General features: G+C 45.6%; 1 protein-coding gene and 1 long non-coding RNA gene across 3 annotated transcripts in view; one reads left to right on the forward strand and one right to left on the reverse strand.

The window, feature by feature from the left end:
* Positions 1-25733, reverse strand: part of DAB2IP (DAB2 interacting protein) — a 305802-nt gene extending 280069 nt beyond the window's left edge. Inside the window, exon 1 of the mRNA XM_081896336.1 lies at positions 25217-25733. Coding sequence (XP_081752462.1) covers positions 25217-25259 — 43 coding nt within the window. The 5' untranslated portion in view covers positions 25260-25733. The remainder of the gene's footprint in view (positions 1-25216) is intronic.
* On the forward strand, positions 13991-15741 carry LOC309361581. 2 transcript variants are annotated; one of them, XR_014164527.1, is made up of 4 exons: positions 13991-14384; positions 14539-14567; positions 15026-15149; positions 15684-15741. It is a non-coding gene; the product is annotated as an uncharacterized lncRNA (long non-coding RNA). The 2 variants fall into 2 exon arrangements; XR_014164528.1 differs by lacking the exon at positions 15684-15741 and having other exon boundaries at positions 15026-15379.
* Positions 25734-26900: the final 1167 nt, after the last annotated feature.

Genomic DNA, 26900 nt, shown 5'->3' on the forward strand with positions numbered 1-26900 from the left:
TTCTGTGCACAATCCAGCACATAAATAAACTGTGGTGCCCAGAACTGGACATAAACTTGTCACCTCCCACACTCTGAAAAATGGAATCCAGAGGCTTATTCAGCACTGCCTTCAATTTCTACTTGACACATTTCTGCTCAGATGTGTCCTCCTCACCATTGCAGCTGGCATGTGCATTTGCCTCTCACTCTGGAACAGGTAACTGTGGTAGCTAAGATGCTGGTGCCTGCCTGCTCACTGGCTGGCTGCCTGGCAAGCAGGTAGGTAGAAGCCATGTTCTGGAAGAAGAGGAGCACGAGCTGGCAATAATGGAAATTGGGGTGAAGACCCTGCAAGGGAAAGGGATGCATGGAAGAGCCTTCCAAAAAAAATATGTGCAATGGCTGTGGACCATAAATCCCTAGAGACACAGTCCTCCTATGACAGCAGTGCCAGGGAGGAGATTGAGCTACTTCCTGGTGTTCACCAGAGTCTACATCTCCTTCCCTGAACACCAAGGAGAAGGCTTGGCTACCTTGGCTACTCTGATGGTCAGTCTTGTCTTGAGTGCTGTTGGATGTTGGTCTCAAATTCAGACATGGCTTCCACTGAAAAATTAAATGCTTGAATCATATGGAAGGCGAGGGTCAAACACACAGCAGGTGCAAGGGATGGCTAAACAAGCTAAGACAGTTGAAATGTCCCCTGACTTCTGTTGTAAAGGAGTGGGGAGACCATGACTTCAGTGTGGGAAGGGGAATGCATCTCTGAGCTGGGCAAAAACTTTCTCCTCCTCCTCCTCCTCCTCTTCTTCTTCTATCCTGCCTTTTCCCCAGGGGGATTTGTGGAGGCTTCCACAAATGAAAATGACATAGATAAAATACAAAAAGCTAAAATCATGTAAAAGATAATTGTTTAAAAGGAATTAAGCTATAATAGAATCAAAACTACATAAAAAACAAATCTATTAAAATCCAGATAATAAGGCCTTTCCTTACTAAACCGCCCCCCAAACCCAGCCAATTCCCAAAAGTGGTGTTCTGTTGCGCCAGAAGCAGCTTAGTCATGCTGGCCACATGACCCAGAAAAACCTTAATAAAGCACACATACCCAAAAAACCCCCAGCCAGTTCCCAAAAGCATCTTGGAACAAGGTCTTCACCTGCTGGCAGAAGGACAACAAACAGGGCGCCAGTTTTGCCTCTCCAGGGAGAGAGTTCCAAAGCCTGGGAGCAGCCACTGAGAAGGCCCTTTCCCACTTCCCCACCAAGTTTTCCTGTGATGGGGGTAGGACTGAGAGAAGATCTCATAGCCTGGACAGGTTCGTTTGCAAGAATACGATCCTTCAGATACGCTAGGCCTGAGAATTCCTTCTGGTAGGCTGGGCCCAAGCCATCTCTTCACACCTGTGCTGGTGTTAATATGTCCTAGGTAGCAGCTGCCCATCTTTCTAGAGGTGCTCCATAGAAATATTCCAAAGCAGTCCAATTTGGACAGTTGTTTTCAGTTATGGGTCTCCAGAATTGTGTATCTGGCAGTAAATATGTTGGGTTTTCTTAATATTAATGTGTCAATGGTGCTACTCAGAGGTGTGTGTTTGTAATTATAACCTGCATGGCAGCACATCTGTGAGCTCTTGACAATTCAGCACACCTGAGGTATCTTAACAATTTAACTAATTAGCAGGGGGAGTTTACCTACTGCGCCAAATGCAGCGATTTGAAAGGTAATTATTTGAAAACTGTATTTAAGTTGACCAAATGCTTTATATGGTACTGGCTGGTGTAGAGTCATGAGTTGCAGCTGTTTGATTATTATTTAAAAATAAAAAGGAAGCAAAAATATTGCGAGCAAGTTTTTATTCCATCTCCCCAGTCGCTGCGCAAACTCAGTTGGCAAAGAAAGTCCAACAAAATATGCTTGGTGATATAAGTCTGGGATCCCAAATCCTCCTCCTTTTATCGGTATTTTCTTTTTTTTGCATAGATATTCTGGGAACTCAAGAGCCCCAAAGGCATTTTCTAAACAAAGATTTACTTTTGTATTGGCTTGGTATGTGAATTGGAATTCTTCTTGTGATATAAACTAGTCTAGGTATTATGTTCATTTTAGAACAGAATTTTAGGAACTGGTTGTTAATCACAGTTGAAGTATGCACTTCACCTGATTCACCTCTAATTTGTGAGATTATTGACTTTTCTTTCACAAGAATCACAAGAATCTTACCTGCCCTTTCAACTTGTTGGACAATATATTATTTAGCTCAATTTTCTTCTTTCGTACCTTACTATACAATTCATCAGTTGGCTTCTTAACTATTAATGTACATAAGTCATTTAATTCCTCTTTCAATTTTTCCCCCTTACTATTTCTAAGTTTTATTTAATGTGATGAGTACATTATAATTCGACTTCTAATAAAAGCTTTATATGCTTCCCATTCATATATCTTAGTGATCGAAGTCTCAGTATTAATATCGAAGAATTGTTCAGTCTTGGTCTTCATTTGTTTTACAAACTGATCATCATTAAGTAGTGAGATGTTAAAATACCAGTTTCTTGATATCTCAGCTGTATTATAATACTTCCAATCCAAGCTAATTGCACTGTGATCAGATACACAACATACATCAATATCACAGTCCTGAATTTGATGGTACAAGGATGCTGATATTAAGAAAAAATCCAACTTAAAACAATTTTTATGTACTTGACTATGAAACATAAATTTCCTTTCAGTAGGATAGCTTAAGTGCCAAGGGTCAACCAAATTCAACTCTTGCATGTACTTTCTGAGAGTTTCTCTGACTAATGAATCTTTTTTCATGGAGGCGTGTTTCTATCCAGGTTAGGATCAATTATTTCATTGAAATCATCTCCTATTATAAGTTTATTGTATGTACTTTGACTCAGGTGACTAAAACATTGATAAAACATATCTGGGGAATCTACATTTGGCCTATATATATTAATCAACATTATTACCATCTCAGCAATTTTCACACACAAAATTAAATAGCATCCATTTTCATCACTAATAACCTGTTGTATATCCACCCTCAATCCTTTTCGTATCAAGATAGCGAGGCCTCTAGCATTGGAAGTATAATTTGTAGTATATACCTTTCCTACCCAATCCTTCATTAACACTTTTTTGTCTTGTTCCAACAAATGTGTCTCTTGTAAATAAGCGATATCAGTATGGAAAGATTTCAAGTATTGCAGAATTACTTTCTCTTTTTGAAATATCTCAGCCCTTTTACATGTAGACTAATTAACTTCATATTGTATTATTAAGTTCCTTTTGGCCCCTCTTATCTTGGTCATAAATCCAATATTCACTGTTACAAGGTTTCTTGTATATATATAACCTGCCGTTCATACACCTCAAATACCTTAACATGTGTCTCTCTCTATAATTTAGCTTTATATACATAATAATAACCATAACCAAGCAATTTCATTATTGTTGTTGTTGAAAGGGGGGGAATAAAGAATAAAAAAGTGAAGACAAAAAAACAGAACAAAAATAAGAAGAGACAGGGGGAAAAAATCCCCTACTACATTAGTGTTACATAACCGGGGGGGGGGGGAGCAGCTTATCTAACTTAATCAGTTTTGAAAATATAAGAAAAATAAAATCTAAAGAGGGAAGTTTCTACCACATGTGGTCGAAATGTGAAGAAGTTAAAAAAAATTGGGAATCCATATACAATGAACTGAAAAAAATACTTAAATACACTTTCGTTAAAAAGCCCGAAGCCTTCCTTCTGAGAATGATCAGAGATGAGATTAAGAAAGAAGATCATATAATGTTTCAATACGCAACTGTAGCTGCCAGGATTCTGTTACCACAAAATTGGAAAACCCCAAATATCCCGACCGTTAAAGATTGGCAAATTAAATTATTTGAATATATGGATTTGGCAAAAATGACGCAGAACATCAGACAGCAAAAAGGTACAAAGTTTATTGACGATTGGACCAAATTCATAACATATATGGAAACAAACTCTAGAGATATAAAAATCACAGTAGGTTTAATATAACCCTTGCGATGTATAGACGATATAAAATGAAAAACTGCAGAATGGATTTAATATTTACATAACCCGAAACCGAGATGGAGGGAAGTCGACCGTTATTTGTTGTCAATTAATGTTTGTCTCCTGGTTTGTTCATGTGTTTTGTTTTGATTGATGTTGTCTTTTTTCTTTGGTGTGTGTTGTTTGTTTTTGTTTTTCTTTTTTGTGGTTTGGTTATAGAAAATGAATAAAAATAAGTTAAAAAAAACAAAAACAAAGTGGCTTACAAATAAAGGTTAAAGACAATATAAAGCAAAAAAAAAAAAAAAGGTAAGAAAAATAAAGGCAGAAAAACTAATCCAAATGGAAACAGAAAAAGGGAAATCATGACTTCCAGAGTGGGCTGAGCTCGCAGTTTCCTCCTCTTCTTTCCTATCAGCTTGACTCTGGCTTGTTAATATTTTTATTCAAAAGGTGATGGTGACTTTTGCTGCTTCACTGGTTGCTAAACAGGTAATAGAAAATGTTCTTTTGTTGCTGGTTTTCAATGCTGACTGTTTACACTCCAATCTATTGGCAGAACACCCAGATTGGCAAAACAATGTCTTCAACAATGTATCGTTAATTAGTTTATGAAGTCATCCAAAGCTTCAGTTCCAGGGTGTTCACCACTTTTAGTGAGGAATGCCTCTGCAAAGTCTAGCTAGTCAGATCTGTGAGTTTCACCTGAATACAGTGGTACCTCGGGTTAAGTACTTAATTTGATCCGGAGGTCCGTTCTTAACCTGAAACTGTTCTTAACCTGAAGCACCACTTTAGCTAATGGGGCCTCCTGCTGCTGCCGCGCTGCTGGAGGACGATTTCTGTTCTTATCCTGAAGCAAAGTTCTTAACCTGAAGCACTATTTCTGGGTTAGCGGCATCTGTAACCTGAAGCGTATGTAACCTGAAGCGTATGTAACCTGAAGCGTATGTAACCCAAGGTACCACTGTACTGAATACAAAACTTTGCCGAGAACTGAATGTAGTATTCCACATTCTTTGCCCTAGCAAAGTTTTTAACAAACTTAGAGCACACTTGAATCACATCCTTGGAGAAATCTGGAAAGAGAGAAATATTCTTCTGTTCCTACTTCACTGGGGCTTCTACTGATTTTTGGCGTAATTTGCATAAGAGCTCATCTCCATCTTGAAAACGCACAAACTTGACAATTACTATACTTGAGGAAGCCCCCGTCCTTTGCCTTTCTACTGGGATTTTGAAAATGTGTTCTATGTCAAGCTGACCTTCAGCAGGCAGAGAGAGCACCTCTTTGAATACCTGTTGCAAGTAATTTGCCATCTCTCTTTGGCTTTGCAGGTTTTCAAGGCCAGTAATTTACAAGTTATTCTACAAGCTGAGATTCTAAGTCGTTAAGGCAATGATTAAGAGTGCCGTGAGAGGTCTCTGGAAATGTCTCAAATGAGCCCAATCTGCCTTCACAGTTTTTGCCAATTGCACCCAGAACTCATTAAAGACTTTTCTTAGAGTTTTCAGCTGGTCTGCTATATGGTTTAGGGTTTGAAGCTGGGCCAGGATATTTTGTAAAATACAGTCATACCTCATGTTACATTTGCTTCATGTTACATTTTTTCAGGTTGCGTCCCGTGGCGACCCAGAACTACCGGAAAGGGTTACTTACGGGTTTCGCCGCTCACGCATGCACACAAGCACCTGTGCAGATACGGCGTTTCAGGTTGCACTCTTTTCATGTTGCGCACGGGCCTCCGGAACGGATCCAGTTTGCAACCAGAGGCTGTATTTGGGCCTGCCTATTTATGCTCAATAGCAGGGGTCAGCAAACTTTTTAAGGAGGGGGCTGGTTCACTGCCCCTCAGGCCTTGTGGTGGGCTGGACTGTGTGCATGTGGGAGAGGGGGCGCTTTTCTCTCTCTCCCTCTCTCCCCCAGCCGCCTCACCTCCTCCTCCTTCCTCCAGCACGTGTGCCAACCTCCAGCCGAAGCCATGTGTTGTGCCTGTCATGATGCCCACAGCGCGGCCACAGACAGAGAGGCTGGTGGGCGGGTGGCGAGTTTGAGCCGCACTGCAGCACGCGGGCGGCGAGGTTTTGGATTGGCTGGCACCAATCCAAGACCAGCTCCCTTCCTCCACAGGGTGGGGAGAAGCCAGGAGGAAGGAAGGAGGAGGCACTGCCGCAGTGTGTGAGGGGGGCAGGAAACAGTGCCTGGGGAAAAATTGCAAAAAAATGGCACAGCCCGAATGATCACAACAATCCAAGCAGCGATTCCAGACCCGTCTGCGGGCCAGATCCAGAGGGCAATTGGGCCTCATCTGGCCTGTGGACCTTAGTTTGCTGACCCATGCTCAATAGCCTCTGAGTCAGCTTCTCTTGCATCAGCCATGCTTTTTTCAGCGTTAGCTTCTGCCACTTTTTTCTTTCAGCAGCTCGTGTGTTGGTAGATTTATCTTAATTAGTCTTGTAAAGAGATAGTAGGAAGTTTATTTACCCTTTAATGTTAGTCTCATGGCCGCACAGAGCTGCTTTCCAAGTATTTTAAGGCCTTTTAGTTGGAGAGATCAGACGGTCACGGCTCCATTCCTGGTCACACTGCTAAGGCAACTTGCATGATTGTCTCAGCTGTGGGTGTTGCCAACCATGGTCCTGAAACCTGCACTTAGGTCTCTCTCCAAGGTGCTAATACTGCCTTGCCTTGCCTTGCCTTGCCTTGCCTTGCCTTGCCTTGCCTTGCCTTGCCTCCCAGTCTACTGGGACTACTGAAAACACACACACAAATGGTTGGGACATCACAAGTTCATGGTAGTAAACATTTCCATGCATCAGGACAGTGTGCAGGTATCAAGTGTGGAAACACCCCAGAATTTGTAGTTTGACATAAGAACATCAGAATCTAAGTAGAGCCTGCTGGATCAAGCCAATCTCTAGTCCAGCATCCTGTTCTCACAGTGGCCAGGAAGATGCCCGCAAGCAGAATCCAATGACAAGAGCCCTCTTCCCTTCTGTGGCTTCTTCCAGCAATTGGTACTCAGAAGCAGCTGTGGAGGCAGAGCAGAGCCATTGGTGACCCTCCTCCATGAATTTGTCCACTCCTCTTTTAAAGTTATCCAAGCCAGTGGCCAGCCCTGCCTCCTGTGGGAAGCTGTTCTGTAGATTAACTATGTTCGGTGGGAAGAAATACAGTCATACCTCATGTTACATCCCCTTCATGTTACGTTCTTTCAGGTTACGTTCCACGGCGACCCGGAAGTACCGGAAAGGGTTACTTCCGGGTTTCACCACTTGCTCATGCGCAGAAGTGCAAAATGACGTCACGCGCATGCACAGAAGCAGCAAATCGCAACCCGCACATGCGCAGACGCATTGCTGCAGGTTGCGCTCTTTTCATGTTGTGAACGGGCCTCCAGAACAGATCCTGTTCACAACCAGAGGTACCACTGAACTTTATTGGATTTTGATGGGTTACTAGCATTATGGGGGGGGACTTTTATTGTCCACTTTCTCCATGCCATGGATGGACATCTACCATGTCACCACTTATATAAAGGTAAAGGGGCCCCTGACCATTAGGTCCAGTGGTGGACGACTCTGGGGTTGTGATGCTCATCTCACTCTATAGGCCGAGGGAGCCGGCGTACAGCTTCCGGGTCATGTGGCCAGCAGGACTAAGCCACTTCTGGCGAACCAGAGCAGCGCACGGAAACGCTGTATACCTTCCTGCTGGAGCAGTACCTATTTATCTACTTGCACTTTAACGTGCTTTCGAACTGCTAGGTTGGCAGGAGCAGGGACCAAGCAACGGGAGCACACCCCGTTGCGGGGATTCGAACTGCCAACCTTCTGATTGGCAAGTCCTAGGCTCTGTGGTTTAACCCACAGCGCCACCCGCGTCCCTCACCACTTATATGCCTTATCTCTAACCTAAAATTTTCCCAAGGCTTCATTTCCTTAACCATTTTGGTTGCCCTTTTCCGAACCTTTTCCCTTTTTATATATAATTTTCTTAATATATATATATATCTATTCAACAAACAGTTTGACATTTCGAACAGTTTGACATTTAGCAATCAATCATTCCACCTACTTTTCCAACTCCACAATATCATTTCTGAGGTGAGGTGAATAGAACAGTACACAGTATTGCAAATGAGGTCACTGCGTAGATTTGTATAAGAGCATTAGAATATTGGCAGTTTTATTTCCAATTCTTTACCTAATTGTCCCTAGCATGGAATGTGCCTTCTTGTTGAAGTTTTGTGAGGGTGTGGGGAAGTTTTTTTCCATTCCCATGTTCTTGGTGAGAGAGGATAACTGTCCAGCCAGCTGGAATCTGGAACACAGAAATGTCCGCAGCAATATGACCCAGTTGAAGTCAGCCCTGAACAGCTATGAACTATTTTGTTATTGCATGATTGGCTGTAATGCATCACTTGTAAATTGCAGCTCAAAGAACCAAAGTTTCTGCGTGATTCCCTCGCGGGAAAATCCAGAGGCAGCTTAAATTTCAATCAAAGTCTTTGCTTCTCTCCCTCTCCTCATTTTTTTTCTTTTAAAAGATGAATTAAACATTAAAGTTAAGTGGAAAATCCTGTATTTATTTGGTGCGAGAACATTTTGCTCCAAAATCCCAAACAGTTTATGAGAGATTGGAGGAGCCAGTGCATTCTGCCTCTGCCTCCCTTCCCTCCCTCCCAAGAAGAAAAGCTCAGGCTATTTTGGAAACAATGTGAGCCATCAACTCAGGAATGGTGTGGGCTTGACGATCTCTAAATACAGTGGTACCTCGGTTTACGAACTTAATCCGTTCCTGAAATCTGTTCTTAAACTGAATCCGTTCTTAAACCGAGGCGCGCTTTCCCTAATGAGGTCTCCGTGCCCTTCTACCGTTCAGCTTCTGTTCTTAGACCGAGGCAAAGTTCACAAACTGGAACACTACTTCCGGTTTTGCGGAGTTCGTAAACCGAATCGTTCACAAACAGAGCTGTTCTTAAACCGTGGTACCTCGGGGTACAGAAACTCCAGGTTACAGATGCTTCAGGTTACAGACTCTGCTAACCCGGAAATAGTACCCCAGGATAAGAACTTTGCTTCAGGATGAGAACAGAAATTGTGCGGCGGCAGCAGGAGGCCCCATTAGCTAAAGTGGTACCTCAGGTTAAGAACAGTTTCAGGTTAAGAACGGACCTTTGGAATGAATTAAGTTCTTAACCTGAGGTACCACTGTATTCTAATAATTTTGATGATTGTGTTACTGAATCTTGTTTGATTGGGTATGATTTTGCTTTTACAGTGATACCTCGGGTTACAGACGCTTCAGGTTACAGACTCCACTGACCCAGAAATAGTACCTCGGGTTAAGAACTTTGCTTCAGGATGAGAACAGAAATTGCATGGCGGCAGCATGGTGGCAGTGGGAGGCCCCATTAGCTAAAGTGGTACCTCAGGTTAAGAACAGTTTCAGGTTAAGAACGGACCTCCAGAACGAATTACGTTCTTAACCTGAGGTGCCACTGTATACACTGCTAACCGATGCAAGATCCCCGTGGTCTCCTAGAAAGCTTGCTTCCTAGTTTTGTTCTTAAACAAAATGGTGTCTTGCTATATGAATTTCATATAGTAAAACATTTCTTATGTGCTGACCACACTTCTGCTGACCTATCAAAATGTGCTCCATTCTAATCTATGCCCTGCTCTATAATTGAAGAACACTACCACCAAATTCCCCATGAAGAGAGAGTCTGTACATATGGAGGTCATGGGTCTGAAAATTTACCCCGCTATTTGTTTGACCTATTTTTGAGGACTTAGGAGCTGCCTTGTTCAATTATTTAAATTCCTCAACTGACAGATCAGCTGCGAACTTGACTAACTTTCTATTGAGGAACAGGTCTGAAAAGCTGGTCTGTTTTGCTTTTCGAACAATAACTTCAAGAAGGAAACTGTGTGGGTGAAAAATTAAATTATTCAATGTAGAAATTATCTATTTGACAGTATGCCTAGTTTTAATAACTGTGTAATGTATTCTATCTTGCTTCTATGTGTTTTGTTTTGCATGTAAATAAACAAACAACTATCAGTGACCACCCAGATGCCTGTGGAAAACCAGCAAACAGGACTCATGAGCAACACTCTCCCATCCTGTGGCTTCTTCCAGAAACTGGCATTCAGAAGTATTGCAGCCTCTGACCATGGAAGCAGAGCAGAGCCTTCATGGATTGGGGCCATTGATAGCCTTCTCTTCCATGAATTTGTTGATCCCTCTTTTGATGCTGATGTAAGAATTAGAGAACCCAGGGTGCAGATTTTTTATTTTATTTTAAACATGTTCCATTATTAATTATATTGAACATTTGGCTAGAATGTGTCAGGCTTGATTTTGTGTGCCTGCATTTTATGACTCCCACGCTGAATTCCTTTACTGCACAAATGGCCCTCCAGGATGTTATTCTAAGTATATCATGAGTTAGCACTGGAGTGTAAAACCAGCAAACTAAATCTGCTGAAGCTTGCTCTAATTCTCTTGGTTCCATGTTTTTTATTTCAGGGTGTCCCCTCACCTGGGTACAAACAAAGTAGTGTCCAAGCTTTCCAAGTTGGTGGCCATCACAGTCTCCTTTGGGAGTGAGTTCCATAGTTCCATAGTTTATGCACTGTGCTGAATCTTCCAGCACTTAGTTCCTTTGGATGTCCCTCAGTTCTGATCTCAAAAGGTCAAGGAGGGACAGGTCTCTCAATGGCGGGTGACCACAACAGCTGGGAGTAGGTCCACCATGACTACAAGATGAGCAACCGTTATTACTGTGCTGGGGATTAAACCTCCGTGTCTGTTTTAGTGCCACAGGGGACACTGTTCCAAGCTTAATTAAAGAGGCCTAGCACTGTTACCAAGGATGTTTGGCCAGCTGTCCAGAGCTCATATCAGTCATGGCATCAGCAACAAAGGGGAAGGCTTAAGGATGCTTCCAAATTTATCAGTGCAGAGTTCCTAATGATTAGGTCTTGCTTCCAAGGTGAACCTAACAAGAGCCCTGAGGCTGGATGAGGCCCATGCATCCTGGTCCAGCATCCTGTTCTCACAGTGGCCAACCAGGAGACTCCATTGGGAAATCAGAAAGCAAGCCTTGAGCACAAGAGCTCTCTCCGCTCCTGTGGCCTCCAGACACATTAGAAATTCTCTTGTCATTCCAAATACATGTTCCCAATTTTTGTACAATCTGACAACAGCTTTTTGCTTCTTCTTTTTATTCCGTTTCACCCTCCATGCTTTGGCACTGCAATTCCCTTCGGCCCAAGGGACACGGGTGGCACTGTGGGTTAAACCACTGAGCCTCTTGGGCTTGCCGATCAGAAGGTTGGCAGTTCGAATCCCCGCGACGGGGTGAGCTCCTGTTGCTCGGTCACAGCTCCTGCCAACCTAGCAGTTCGAAAGCACGTCAAAGTGCAAGTAGATAAATAGGTAACGCTTCAGCAGGAAGGTATACGGCGTTTCCGTGCGCTGCTCTGGTTCGCCAGAAGCGGCTTAGTGATGCTGGCCACATGACCCGGAAGCTGTACGCTGGCTCCCTTGGCCAGTAAAGCGAGATGAGCACCGCAACCTCAGAGTTGGTCACGACTGGAGAAGCAGTGGCAGCAGCAGTGGCAGCTTCCAGCGAGATTTCACTGAAATCTTATGAGATCTCACCAGGACCAGTCATCATTGCTGCTTCATGGGTGCCACAAGACAAACCCAGGTAAAAGAGAGTTCAGCAGGGCAGGCGGTGGGCAGTGCCAGAGCAGTGACATTAGGATGGCACATTCCCATCCCTCTCAGACAGTGAAACAGGATGCACCGACCCTGGCTAGAGTAGACAGTACAGCCATTCTGGTAGGGGCTGGTGCGAGTTGTTGTGTGAAACTAGTGCTTTTTCTGGGGGTATGCGGGGGTACGCATACCCCTAAACATTTTGTGAATCTAACGGGAGAAGAAACTAAAATTGCAAATTGAACCAACTGAATCGTCAGTTCCGTTGCTACCCCCGATGGCAGCCTCATTCCCTATCATGGTGTTTCCTGAGTCTCAGATGGAAGTGGGCGTTTAATATGTGAAGTAGGAAGTGGAATCTAGCACCGTGATTGGGCAGTTTCGTTGTTACCACCTCCAATGGCGGCTTCCTTTCCTTTCCCAGTGTTTCTTGAGCGGTGGACACCAACAAGAAGCAGAGGAATTGGAAAGATGTTAGTGCATACAACCTCATGCCAATGTGGAAGTTACTGTCACCCATGGAAGCAGGGAGCAGGAAAAAACACGTACAGCAGAGTTCCCAAAAAATAGACCAGAGGCAATTGTACTTCACCCAGCAGAGCTTTACTGCTACCGAAGGCAAGTGAGCATAATGGTCACAAATCCAGTACATTCAGGATTGGCACTGTCCATAAAAAATCCAGTTGCAGCACTTAAAACAAAACTTACACTTAAAATACTAAACCGTAACACTAAGCAAACAGAAACAGAACACTAGAACAAAGAAAGAGAAAGAGTGAGCGAGCAAGCGAGACCCAGGCTCCTCCTGACCTGACTATTATGGTCAGTATGACCTTGATCAGAAAGGTAACAGAACCGGTTTAAACCAGCTGCACACAGCTTCCCAGAGAAATAACCAAAAAACATCACACCCCTCTGCTTGCTTCTTTCACAAAGAAAGAAACATTCCAGAATGGTCCTGAACGAATCAGAATAGGAAAAATCTCTACACAGCCGATCAATACTTTCTGTACTAAGAAATGAAAACTGAGTTACTGTCAGCTGTCAGTTTTGTAATGCATGTTCTTTGTACTTTTGCCCATTTAATGTATATACTGGAGTATAAGCCGACCCAAATATAAGCCGAGGCACCTAATTTTACCACAAAAAAACTGGGAAAACTTTTTGCCCCTAGTATAAGCCGGTTCACCACACCACAAAACCTCCTGGTGGGCCGAAGTGCGTGTGCACATGCGCACATGAAAACACAGCAGAGGGAGCTTCTCTCTCAAATCTCCACCCAGTCCCCCTGCCTACCCAGGGTGCTGCTGAGAGGCAGAGGCTGGTGGCAGCGGCGGCGGAGGAGGAAGGAACAGCCCAAAAGGGCTGCTTTCAGGCTGCTCATTCTTCCACTACCGCCGCTGCCAGCAGCAAAGGGGACCCTCACAAGTATAAGCCGAGGGGGGCTTTTTCATCATAAAAAATGTGCTGAAAAAATCAGCTTATACTCGAGTATATACGGTACTGTGTTTATTTTCCCTGGTTCGAACTATAAAATGGTGCTTTTCTTGAGTCAAAATGAGAGTACAGTCATACCTCGGGTTACAGACGCTTCAGGTTGCGTGATTTCGGGTTGTGCACTGCGCCAAACCCAGAAGTACCGGAACAGGTTACTTCCAGGTTTCGGCGCATGCGCAGAAGCGCTAAATCGCACTTTGAACATGCGCAGAAGCACCGAATCGCAAACCACACGCACGCGATGCTGCATGTTGCGAATGCTGAGGGTTGCGAACGTGCTTCCCGCATGGATCACGTTCGCAACCCAAGTGTCCACTGTAGCCCTAAACATTTTTAAGGGGAAAAAGCACTGTGTAAAACAACTGAAGCACTAGGCTGGCAAAGGCTGGACTAAGGAAAGTGTGTCTTGCCTGGAGTGTGGGCACCAAAACCTGGACCTCACCTGTGTTGGTGTGTTCTGGGTATCAAGTAGTTAGTTCTCTGTGTTAAGTGGAAACGCCAAGTCGTGAGGTACAAGTCAACATCACGAGTGGTGGGAAGTTAGCTAATTGGTCTATAGCCAGTTAGTAGTAGAAAGAGGTATGGTTGACTCTCCTCACTGGCTTCTCACCTGTATGTGATCCCACACTACCTGTGTATTTTGGTAGTGTAAGAAGACTGCTTTATGATGATCAGAGGGCCAACTTGCACCAAAGATTGAGGGAGGGTGTGTTGTGTGCATGTGACTGTGCGTCATGCGCAGTGCCTGTTTGTGCACAATGTTACATCACTGGGAGAAGGCTGAATGTGGCGTGGCCTCAATGGGCAGCCGCTCCTCCTCTCTCACACCTGGCCTACTTCCATGGCAGGAAGAGGAACAGCCGGCCACTGAAGCCATGCCATGCTTGGCTCTCCACTTGGCTCCACGCCTAGCCTCCTCTGCCCCCTCAACATTTGGGGGGGCGACCCCCTTCCTAAAGGATATTGGAGGGGGCTAAAAGCAGCTTGGCCCCCATGAGCTAGCACCCCATGCGATTATGCAAGACTGGAACTGGAATAACTGGAAGACATCCTAGAACAAAGTTTGACTCCGGAGGGCTTCACAGTGCTTCCACAGCTAACAATAACCCAGCAACCTGCCTTATACACAGTGGCGTAGCGTGGGTTGTCAGCACCCGGGGCAAGGCAAGTTATTTGTGCCCCTAACCCGTGGATTTGCACCCCCTAACCCTAACCCCCAGATGTTGCGCCCAGTGCGGCCGGCCCCCCCTGCACCCCCCACGCTACGCCACTGCTTATACAAGTTCTTTGCGAATGGCGATCTTGTCCTTTGGTAATAACACATTTTAAGGTTTAGGAACGTAGTGAGATGAGAACACAGGAAACTGCCATATACTGACTATTGCTCCATCCAGGTCAATATTGTCTACACTGACTGGCAGTGGCTGTCCAAGGTTTCAGATGCCACTGGGGACTGAACTAGGAGCCTTCTGCATGCAAAGCAGATACACTACCCCGAGCGACAGCCCTTTTGTGAATTCCAGTCCTGCGGGTGTCTGTTAGATCTTTCTTAATATACTTCTGCAGCCCACAAACTTAGGCTGGGCTGTAAACATCACAAAAACTGGAGTTTTGCAGACTTAAAGAAGTTCTCCTCTTGGCACACCAAGCAGAGCTTGTTCTGCAACTGAACTGAATATCAAGGGAGGACCTTAAATATTTAATGCCAACTTACACATCAACATGCTATCTTATTTTATTTCTTGGATGTGTTTTTTCCCCCCTTTTCAGATGGGAGCTAGAGATGAAAAACCTAAATGGAAAACCAACAGATGGATGCCAACATGGCTAACTAATTAATAATGATGATCAACATCTTCATACTGGAAGGAAGCAGAATGCACATGGGAACATGGTGGGGCTTACACTAGGTCATGCTGTTAGGAAGCCCCTCTAAAGTTACCGAGTTGAGGTTTGTAAGGGCTCAAAAGCAAGACAAGATGGATTTTGCAAAATCATCTTTTTTTATCCCCACAATCTGATAATTGTTTTAATTAATATTAATAAGAGACTTTGTAGTATTGCTAAAGCCTGCCCAGAGACCGTACTGTGACAGGCGCATAAAAAAACATCCCACTTGTGGCACTAAAGTCAGCAGACTGCATTCTTTATAATGGGAGCCTGAGAGGGGTGGGGGGTGGGGAAAACACAATATAAAACCTAGAAAATTGGGGGGGGTGCAGCAACAGGACCACTGCAATATGCAAGGCACATCTTTACCTCCTCAAATAATAAGCAGTTCCACAGTTTACTCTAAATGCATTAAAATTTCCAAATGTCCATAACAGCTGTTGCATGTTTTAGGAAGTCTTTGCTGGATGTGCATGTGATAAAGTTCTGCCAGGTGCCATAAAATGATTGCGGTTTTCCTTTTCCTTGCATAACCCAGATTTTCTGCCTCACTTTCTCTGCTGCTGCTAAAGTCCAAATCATTCTTTACCAGGATGGTAAGTTCAGATTATTCAAATCTTCCCTGTGACAAGCGTTGGCTCGTCTAGTTGATGATAGCAAATGCGAAATCCTTGCTATGTTCCGTAAACACAGACAGAAAAAATAATTCTGGGGTAAATTTGGTATTAGCACCTGTAATGCTGATCAGTTCCTCATGTATATCAGATACAAACCCTCATATAGAAGTGCATTCCTACAGGGGGTCATATGTGCCTTAACCCCATATACTCTCCAGAACACAGAATTGATTGTGGAGGTTGTGTTCTGTACTGATTTGAGCATCCCTTTTTTTGGGAAGAAAACATAATCCTTATCCAGAGGGAGCGGGAACAGTTGCCAATCAGGCAAATCAGCCCCAGTGGACATGGCTAAGGTGATGCGGGACCCTGGTGTCCCTTTTTATTTTAAAAGGGGGGGTTTCATCCTTCTTCCCACCCCACTCTTGACCTCTTTGTCCCTCTGAAATCCTAATCCAAAACCACCTGTGCCTCCAGACCTCCACCCTCTCCAGGCAGTTCTGCTTCCCACTGCAACCACCAATTTTGCAACGTGGCTCCCTTTGTCATTTCCCACCAGGGGTGTGGGAGAAGGCAGAGCAGGATGAAAGCCAGGCCCTTAGAAAGAGTCACAGGACGAGAGGCATGAAATTTGCATCCTGCACCACGAAAGCTTCTCACCCACACTTGCTCACAATGCAGCCAGCATTTAATAATAACAATAATACTGTAATAATGATAAAAATATAACATGAAGTGCCTTCATTAAAAAAAAGCAACAGCTTCTGTTGTTGTTTTTGAGGAAATGCACTCTATGTAGACACTTAGCAACCTCCGTTTACAGCAGAAAATTACTTTTCACCCAACCGCTGCTGCCTGAAGCTGTTTTCATTCATAGCTAACACTTGGCTGCTGCTGCTGCCGCCAAACAAACAAACAAGAGAGATGAAAGAAAGAGGAAGAAGATAGCTTTTTCTGCCTAAGGGCCACATTCTCTCCTGGACACTTTCCAGGGGCCACATGCCACAAAGAGAAAGGGGGAGGGAGCAAAATACACTGGCTTACCTTTGGGCAAAGAGAGGGTGGCCACCAACTTGGATGGCTTTAAAAGAGAATTAGACAAATTCACTGAGGAAACGGCCATCAATGGCTGCTAGCCAGGATGACCATGATCCACCTCCTCTGTCAGAGGCAGTGCACGGCAGTGAGGATGTGGGGGCGCAGGCCTGGATACATAGCTGTCAAGCGTCCCTTATTTGGCGGGACAGTCCCTTATCCCAGCACCATGTCCCGCTGCTGTCCCTTATTGATGATGTCCCTTAAATAAGCTACTGAAGGTAATGGGGCCCTTTCTATGTCCAGCTGTCCTTTGTCAACAACAAATTGTTGCTTTTTTGTGTTGAATATATGCTATATGGTAATTTATGGACCTAGTAGGTATCTAAAGCCATTTGCACGCAACAAAATATGTATTTTATCAAAGTAATTGTTGATCCCTTATTTTGGCTGCTGATCCCTTATTTTTGAGGCTGCTGGTCCCTTATTTTCAAATCTGTAAGTTGACAGCTATGCCTGGATCTGCTGGGGGAGACAGCGTGTTTTGCCTCAAGCAGAATATCCTGGGCTGGCTCTTCCTAGCGAGGCAGTAAGGGGATGGATGGCAAGGGGGCACAGCAGGTATAAATGACCACCTTTTTGTTGGCATCCATCTGTCTCAATAGACAATGGAGTGTGCCTGTCAGGATGAAGTGTTGTGTTGGCAGCACCCAAGTGACCTCCCAGGGGTGCAAGTCTGGGCTGTGTGTCTGGAGGTCTTGGGATGCCCAGAAAACAAGAGCTCCCTCTCTGCCTCACTGATATGGTCCAAGGGAAAGCAGAGCAAGATGTTTGGCACCTGCTTGCCTGCAGGAGATGCTGGAAAGAGGCGTACAAGGTGCCATCCAACCACCTTAGGGACTCTGCTCTGGACTTGTGTAAAGTTTACTTCTTAGCCTTTTTGTCTTGAACTCCTTGAAAGAAAAAGGTGATGTATAAATTTAATAAATAAAAATAAAATGACAGCACGAAGCAGTGTCCGCACAGGAGATTTCAGCCAACCCCAAAGGAACCTTCATGCAGAGCAAGACCACTTTGTGCATTCTTCATGGTCCAGACAAGGCAGTGAAATTCGAAGCATCCTCAGCCGCCTAGCATCTCTGAGTCATAGGATCTCTGATGCATGCATGCATATCAGGCATACGGCATCTGAGTTGTGCCAAGCATGGCGTTGAAGGAAAAGTCTGCTCTTCTCATGTATTGAAGTCCCATCCTTAAAAATAACTGACCACCAGTCCAGTGCGAAGGGTCAAGATTCTCTCTCTTGAATGGTGAGCCTCCGAATGGATACCAGCAATAGCTGTTGCTCCCTCTCTACCCCACCCACAGCACTTAACCCTCTTAATAAGCAACAACAACAACTTCTGGCCTTATCCATAAACAAAAGGTCTGGAGCCTTAGCGTCCATCCTAATCACCTCTGGGTCTTTCCAGACTTGCTGCCTTCTCATCTTGGAGAGTGGAATGGGATAACAAAGCTCGCATTTGGAAACAAAGCCCTCATCACATAACAGTTCATTTCATATTTGTCCCTACCACCAGTAGAAGCCCATTGGGGCCCTCCCAACTCTACAGTTCTGTGAACCAACGCTGTGATGCCAGCATTTCAGGGCAACAGACCAGATGGCCCTTTGCGTCCCTTCCAAATCTATGATTCTGCAAATTTGGCTGAATCTCGATGACATTTCAGACTTTTATGCAGCTCTTCAGCTTTCCTTTTCATAGCTTGAAAGAAGGAAAGGTTGTGGGCAAAGTAGCTGGTTCCTCTTCCACCTGCCCACCTCACCTCCCCCAGTGCTGCTTCCCCACCTGAAGCCCCCAAAATCCCCCTGTCCCCATGTGAGACTTTTCCTCTGGGTGAAGCAGCCATTCCTTCAAGGTCACTTCCACTGAGTACCAACGTTCCACAACAGGTCCTACCTGCTCAGAATGTTTGTAGACATTCTGTGAATTCTGTGGCAGCACAGGCACCTTGATCAATGGCCTTAAAAGAAACCGAAGGATTTTCTAATTTCTGTTTGTTTGCTAATTACTGCCGAACATGTAAGGAGGTATTTTACAAATCATGAACATTTCCCAACGTTTCCAAAGTCTCTTAAGGTTTTTTTGTGTGGCGTGGTGGTGGTGGAAAGTGTATAAATTGTTCCATAGTAGTGCTCTTTTGATGCCTTCCCCAGCTTCATCACATCCCTGAAAGTTCAGCTCCCTTTACCTCATGCTAAGTCCCACCAAAGTGAGGAACATTATTCAGAGATGTTTTAAACCTGCAGATTCAGTGCCAGGTAGAGTTGGCACCAAACCTGCAGGTTTAAAAGCTTCTCTGAACAAAGGTTTCCTATGAAGCAGGCCAGCATTACTGATCTGCTGGAGTCATCCATTTCAGACACAACTTTTCAAAATCCAAAAGGCCAAAAAGGATTTATCATTTGCTATTGTGTTCTGCAGTTGAAATATAGGGATGCTAAAAGGTAAAGGGTAAAGGGACCCCTGACCGTTAAGCCCAGTCACCCACGACTCTGGGGTTGTGGTGCTCATCTCACTTTACTGGCCGAGGGAGTCTATGTTTGTCCACAGGCAGCTTCCGGGTCATGTGGCCAGCATGACTAAGCCACTTCTGGTGAACCAGAGCAGTGCACAGAAACACTGTTTACCTTCCCGCCGGAGTGGTACCTATTTATCTACTTGCACTGGTATGCTTTTGAACTGCTAGGTTGGCAGGAGCTGGGACTGAGGAATGGGAGCTCATCCTGTCATGGGGATTCAAACCACCAACCTTCTGATTGGCAAGCCCAAGAGGCTCTGTGGTTTAGCGCCACCTGTGTCCCTTCCCCAAATCAGTGCTGTCCAGATGTTTTGGACCACATCACCCCCAGCCAGCCTGACCAATGGTTCGTGGTGGTGGGAGCTGTAGTTCAAAACATCTGGGTGCCACCAAGCAGGAGTAGGGTGGGCCATACAAGTTCTTTGACTGATGCCAAGAGATGAGATGGTTTTGCCCTTTCCATACCACGTGTTCTTTTCCTCTAGAGTCTTTGTTTAATCAGAATACCTTCCAAGACTGAAGCATCATGTTGAGTTCAGCAGCAATGGAAGCTTCCATGGACTATGTTCTGCCTCCATGGCCAGAGGCAGCAGTGTTTCTGAATGCCAGTTTCTGGAAATGGCAGGAGAGTAGAATGCTGTTGCACTCAGATGGGCACCAACTTGGACAGCTTTAAAAGAGGATTACACAAATTTGTGGAGGAGGAGAGAGCTATCCATGGCTACCAGCCGTGATGGCTCTGCTCTGCCTCACCAGTCAGACTCAATGACACTTCTGAATACCACTCTGGAAACCACAGGTACAGAGAGTGTTCTATCGCTTGGGTCCTGGTTGTTGGTTCCCCATAGACATCTCATTGGCTACTGCGAGAACAGGAGTCTGGGCTGGATGGGCAAGTTCTCACAGTGGTCAATCAGATGTCTATGGGAAACCCTCATGCAAAATCTGAGCACTGTTCCATACTGTTGTGTCCAGCAACTGGAATTTGGAAGCACTACTGCTAGATCTCCAAGAAGGGAGATTCTGACTATAATAATAATAATTTATTATTTATACCCCGCCCATCTGGCTAGGTTTCCCCAGCCACTCTGGGCGGCTTCCAACAGAATATTAAAATACAATAGTCTATTAAACATTAAAAGCTTCCCTAAACAGGGCTGCCTTCAGATGTCTTCTAAAAGTCTGGTAGTTGTTCTTCTCTTTGACATCTGATGGGAGGGCATTCCACAGGGTGGGTGCCACTACCGAGAAGGCTCTCTGCCTGGTTCCCTGTAACTTGGCTTCTCGCAGTGAGGGAACCACCAGAAGGCCCTTGGCACAGGACCTCAGTGTCCGGGCAGAATGATGGGGGTGGAGACGCTCCTTCAGATATACTGGACTGAGGCTGTTTAGGACTGAACATTAGGAGGAAATTTCTGACAGTAAGAGCTGTTCAGCAGTAGAACAGACTACCTCAGATAGTCTCCTTCATTTGACGTTTTTAAACAGTGGTTCGATGGCCATCGGTCAGGGATTCTTTGTTGTGATTCCTGTATTGCAGGATTCTATGATCAATCTCTTCCGGAACCCCAGCTCAGAGCATGTTGGGATGTCAGAGAGATTTCTTCTAAAGCTTCCCCTAGAATCTTCCAAGGCTCTTCTTACTCCTTTGCAAATGTTCCATAGCTGAACCTTTTCTTACAGAAATTTCTCTGAAGCCAGCTGAGCAACAATAATCTGGAAAATACTTATTCTATATATAGTTGGCAATTATATAAGTATGCCATGATTGACATTATATGTGAGGGATGGGGGGGGGGGAAGCAATGAGTGCACACATTTGGAGTGCAAAGTCGGTTTCTCCTGCAAAAGCCAAACCTGATACCGTATTCTGCAGCGCCCTGGGGAGTGCAAAGCAGGAGTGGCTACTGGCAGCTGGGGAACATTGTTCTGGCCCTCCATAGCACAGAATCATATCGTAAAGTTGGAAGGTTCCCCTAAGGGTCATCTAGTCCAACCCACGACGAATTACAGCTAAAGAATTCCTGGCAGATGGCCATGCAAGTTCTTCCTAATGCTTAGTCAGAATCATCTTCCTTGTCATTCTAATCCATTGGTTTGGGTCCTCACCTCTGGAACATCAGGAAGCAAGCTTGCTCAATCTTCCATGTGGCAGACTCTCAGGCATTTGAAAACAGTTATCCGTATAGTCAAAGCTCTGGTTTTCCCAGTCGCGATGTATGGAAGTGAGAGCTGGACCATAAAGAAGACTGATCGCCGAAGAATTGATGGCTTTTGAATTATGGTGCTGGAGGAGACTCTTGAGAGTCCCATGGACTGCAAGAAGATCAAACCGATCCATTCTGAAGGAAATCAGCCCTGAGTGCTCAGTTGGAAGGACAGATCCTGAAGCTGAGGCTCCAATACTTTGGCCACCTCATGAGAAGAGAAGGCTCCCTGGAAAAGACCCTGATGTTGGGAAAGATGGAGGGCACAAGGAGAAGGGGACGACAGAGGACGAGATGGTGGGACAGTGTTCTTGAAGCTACCAGCATGAGTGTGACCAAGCTGCAGGAGGCAGTGGAAGACAGGAGTGCCTGGCGTGTTCTGGTCCATGGGGTCACGAAGAGTCGGACACGACTAAACAACAACAGCAACAACAAATCCTATCCCCTCTCAGTCTTCTCTCTCCAGACTAAACATACCCCTCAACTGCTCTTCATTAGGCTTGGTTTCCAGACCCTTGATCATTCTGACCTCTCACTCCTCTGCACATGGTCCAGCTTATCAATATCCTTAAACTGTGATGTCCAGAAGTGGACACAGTATTCCAGGTATAGGCAGAAGAGAGTGATACTATTATGGTACTTCTCTTGATTAGGACACTAGACTTCAGTTGAAGCAGCCTAGAACTACATTAGCTTTTTTTGCTGCTGCATCATACTGTAGACGCATGCTAAGCCTGTGATCTACTAAGCCCCCTAGATCTTTTTCACAAGCACCGCTGTCAAGCAAGGTGCCCCCATCCTGTATTTGTGCATTCAGCTATTCCTACCTAAGTGTTTAAGGTCATTATTTAGCAAAGCATTAGGTAACAGGGACCAGGAGTTTTGTTCAAACTGCCTTTTTTTCATAGCCAGTAGGGCTTTGTACCTAAGTGTACATTAGTCCCTGTTGAAATTTGGTTTGTTAGTTTTGATCAAGTGATGGGAAAGATCTCCCAGGTCCTGGAACTAGGAGAATTGGGCAAAGAATCAGATCTGCTATCAGGCAGCTCCCAGCATTTTTCCAGCCATTCCAACCAATCCATGGAAAGGGCAATAAGGAAGACTTTTCTTTATGATTGCCACTTGGTGGATCAGAGGAACGCTGTTGACATAGTCTATCTTGATTTCAGTAAAGCATTTGACAAGTTATCCCATGATATTCTTGCAAGGAAGCTGGGTTGAATAAGGTGGATTTTTAGCTGGTTGACTGACCGAACCCAAAGAGTTCTCATTAATGGTTCCTCGTCACCCTGGGGAAAAGTGACAAGTGGGGTGCTGGAGGGTTCTGTCCTGGGCCCATTGTTGTCTGACATCTTTATAAATGACTTGGATGAAGGAACTGGAGGACTGGGTCCAAGCTAACAAAATGCTTTACAGTAGGGACAAATGTAAGGTTCTGAACGTAGGCAGGAAGAACCATATAGAATGGGGGAAACGTGGCTTACTAGCAGTACATGAGAAAAGGATCTAGGGGTCTTGGTGGACCACAAACTTAACAGTGTGATGCAGCAGCAAAAAAACTAATGCTTTTCTAGGCTGCATAAACAGAAGTATAGTGTCCATATCAAGGGAAATAAGAGTACTACTCTATTCTGCCCTGCTCAGACCACACCTGGAATAGTGTGTCTAATTCTGGGCACCACAATTTAGGATGGATGTTGGCAAGCTGGAAGGTGTGCAATGGAGGGCACATAAGATGATCAAGGATCTAGAAGCCAAGCCTTATGAGGAACAGTTGAAGCAGCTGGGTAGGTTTAGCCTGGAAAAGAGGAGCTTGAGAGGAGATATCATAGCCATCTTCAAATATCTCAAGGGCTGTCAGATGGAAGAGGGAGCGTGCTTGTTTCCTCCTGCTCTGGAGGGTAGCACCTGAACCAAGGGCTTCAAGTTACAAGAAAACAGATTCCAGCTAGACATCAGGAAGAACTTTCTGACAGTAAGAGCTGTTCAACTGTGGAATGGTCTCCTTGGAGGTTTTTAAGTAGAGCTTGGGTGGCCATCGGTCATGGATGATTGAGCTGAGATTCCTACATTGCAGTGGGCTGGACTAGATGACCCTTGGGTCCCTCCCCACTCTAAATTCTATGATCCCCATAAAAGCTCTGCACAGCTTACAAAATATTCACACCTCACCAGATAACTACCAATAGCAACACAGTACGAAACTGCTGGTCTTCTCCCCACTTCTGACAATCCACCAGAAATTTAAACAGAAATCATGTACCGGTATTTACTCCATGGTGGGGGACCCCACACAACCATACCATATTAATATTCTGCCTCCAGACAATCCATGGTCTCTGCCAAAAAAAATTGCTAAATTCTACAACTTGCATAAATTATGCAAATTAAGACAATTGTGTAATTTATTCAACTTTTGCTAGTCAGGGGACATTAAATCCTGTCCCCCCACAACTTGGAATCTCTTCCAGCTGTCTTTCTAGCATAAGAGCAGACATGGGGAATCCTTTTTAACCTGAGGTCCTCATTCTGTTCTGGGGGACCTTCCTGGGGCCACATGCCAGTTTGTGGGCAGGAGCAGACGTAAAAGTTGGCAGAACAACAGGCATTAATTTTGCCTTCGTACCTTAGGCTGTTTTATACACTCACATGCACACCCCTCTTTCTACTCTCCATCAAGACAAGCAAGGAGTATTATTTCACATTCCAGCCAGGCACAGGGCCACAGACAGGTGTGGGGAGAATTCCAAGGGCCAGACAGAGAGTCCTGGGGGAAGCTGGCAGCCTAGGGGGCCCCAGTGCAGTTTTAGGCATTTCAGGTGCTTTCACCCACCCATATCCAAGCACAGTGCCATGAGGTCTAGAAACTTAATTTTTAAGAGAAAGGAGGAGGAAGAGCTCAAGAAGTCCCGACTCTCACATGATGCTCTCTTGTAGAATCATTATATATCATTATATACACATCAGCATCCTGAATATAACGTTTGCCAGTCTGCTAGAACAGAGATCAGGTTGTCAGCTCTGGGCAGAAACCAGTCACTTTGTTCCTGATGGTAGCTCATGGGACTCTTTATCTCACGGTTGTGGGTTCGAACTCCACGTTGGGCCAAAGATTCCTACATTGCAGGGGATTGGACAAGATGACCTTCGTGGCCTTTTCCAACTCTACAATTCTATGATGCCACGAGATCAATATTTTTTTCCCTCCCAGGAAGGCTCCCAGAACGTCCACAACCTCTGCCTAACTCAGCTTCTTTCCGAATTACAAAACCGACCAGAGCCAGAACCACCTTCAGCACCAGAGGAAAGCAAGCAACCCAAAACTTTGAGCTGGGAATGAAATGCTTCTGTGTCCCTGAACTTTTGTTCACTTGCTGTTTGTTGAATGTATATCCCAAAGGAGTCCAGGGCAGCACTTCCTGAAGAAGAAGCTGGTGACGCCCGGAAGCCTGCACATTCCGAAACCAAATCCGGCCAGCTGCCTCCCAAATTCTTATCCCTTTTTGCACTTTTGGTGCCACCTATTCCTTTTATGGAGGCACAAACTGATCCCAGCCCAGGACTAGAATAGGACAGGTCGCACCTGAAAAGTTACTTTAAAAAAAAAAAAGGCCCCTCCGGTGGCTCCTTACCCCGAGAGTCGTCCTCTTGGTCCGACGGGTTGTTGGGATCCATTACTTCCGGGAGAAGCTCCCACCGCGCCGTGTCTCCATGCAGCGAAGCGAGAGGAAAGGTTTTATCTTAAAAGGAAAACTTGGAGGGGGGAGGAGGAGCAGGAAAAGCGAAGCCCAGCTGCTGCTCAGACCAATTCACCTGCCTGACTAGCTAGCGCCACATCCAAAAGGGGACATCGGAAGACGCCTCCCTTGGCGTGACACGGCCTGGCCGGCTTCCCAATTCGCCGGCTGACCCTCGCGGCTCGCGGGTCTTTCTCCCAACATCTCGAGCAAAAGGCATACCGCTCTTTCTCCCCCCACTGTGCGCGAGCCTTTCAAACTCTCGGCTCCTCTCCCGAAATCGCCAGCTCTCTCGGACGAAAGTTCAGAAGCCGTGCGGAGGTGTGGGGGGGGGTGGGGAGGTGTGCGGTGGGGGGACACGAGGTTGGCAGAGGAGGATGAAGAAAGAGCTCCTTGCAAGCGGTAAGGTTGCGGGGGGGGGTGTGGAAAGAGAGAATACCAGCCTCCAAGCCACACTGTTGCATAACGCAAAGGGCTGCTATAATAATAACACATATAAAGTGGTGTGTTCCTTGGGGAGGAAGGAGGGAGGGAGAAAGAAAGAGCGTGGGGGGGGGGGGAGAGAGACGGAGAAGGAGAGGGAAAGGGAAAGGGGGAGAGAGAGAGTCGGCAGGAAGAATCAACGCTTAGGAAGGGGAAGGAAAACCCACCCCAAACATCTCAGGAAATACAGAATTGACTGAACCCCAGGAAGGCCCACAGACGTCTCTCTCCTGATCATGGCTGGCTTACTTTCTGAGCATCCTCATACACCCTGGCTGCATTTGAGTCCCTTGTTGGCCAGAGAAGGGTCTTCCCCCCCAATAAAATAAAATAAAATCAGATCCTGGCAGGCATGGACTTGGGTGACTCTGCACTAGGACACCAGCTGCACCTTCCTTGCTGCAGTGCCTTGTCCTATATTTACCTCCTTTTGGCAAGCCTCTGCTGCTGCTGGCGGGATTGCATGGGCTCCAAGAGCAGCAGAGCTCCTGCCAGGAGCTGCACTGTTGTCATTTGCCCTTAACAGAACTGCTGAGGAATCTAGAGGCTGTGGTGGGAGGCAGGGGGGGTTGCCTAAAAGGATGCAGGAATAATTTCTTGCCCTTGCCCTGTCAAGCCCACTGAACAGACCATAGATGGATTAGCACTGTGATTCAACTAAGCCCCCCAGCAGTAGTTGCATCCACTCACCTAACCCCCACCCCCACCCCGCCATTGAGGTCCGGTTGCAAACAAACTGCTCTGAGGGGAAAGTGTCAGCTATGGAATGCCCACAAACACCACTGATTTCTCCCACAAATGCAGGGAAGAACCATTGGAGCCAGATGCTACTACAACCACATTCATGTGGCAGGAAATTTCATACGGTAGGTTTTTGGGGGAGGGGCGTGTCCCAGAGGGAATTTGGGGAGTGCAGGTTTCTCCTTGCATGGCGAGTTGCCCCGCTGCTGACTTCTCCTCCTTTGGTGGATAGATCCAAAGCAAGCTAAAATGGAATCTCCCTGACACACCTTTTGCATTGAAATCCCGCAGGGGCTGGCCGTTATGTTTGGGCAGAGGGAGACAAATGGGTAGGAAAGCAGGGAGGGCACCCCCA

Source organism: Podarcis melisellensis, assembly GCF_964234715.1.
Source record: "Podarcis melisellensis genome assembly, chromosome: Z".
Classification (NCBI taxonomy): Eukaryota; Metazoa; Chordata; class Lepidosauria; order Squamata; family Lacertidae; genus Podarcis; species Podarcis melisellensis.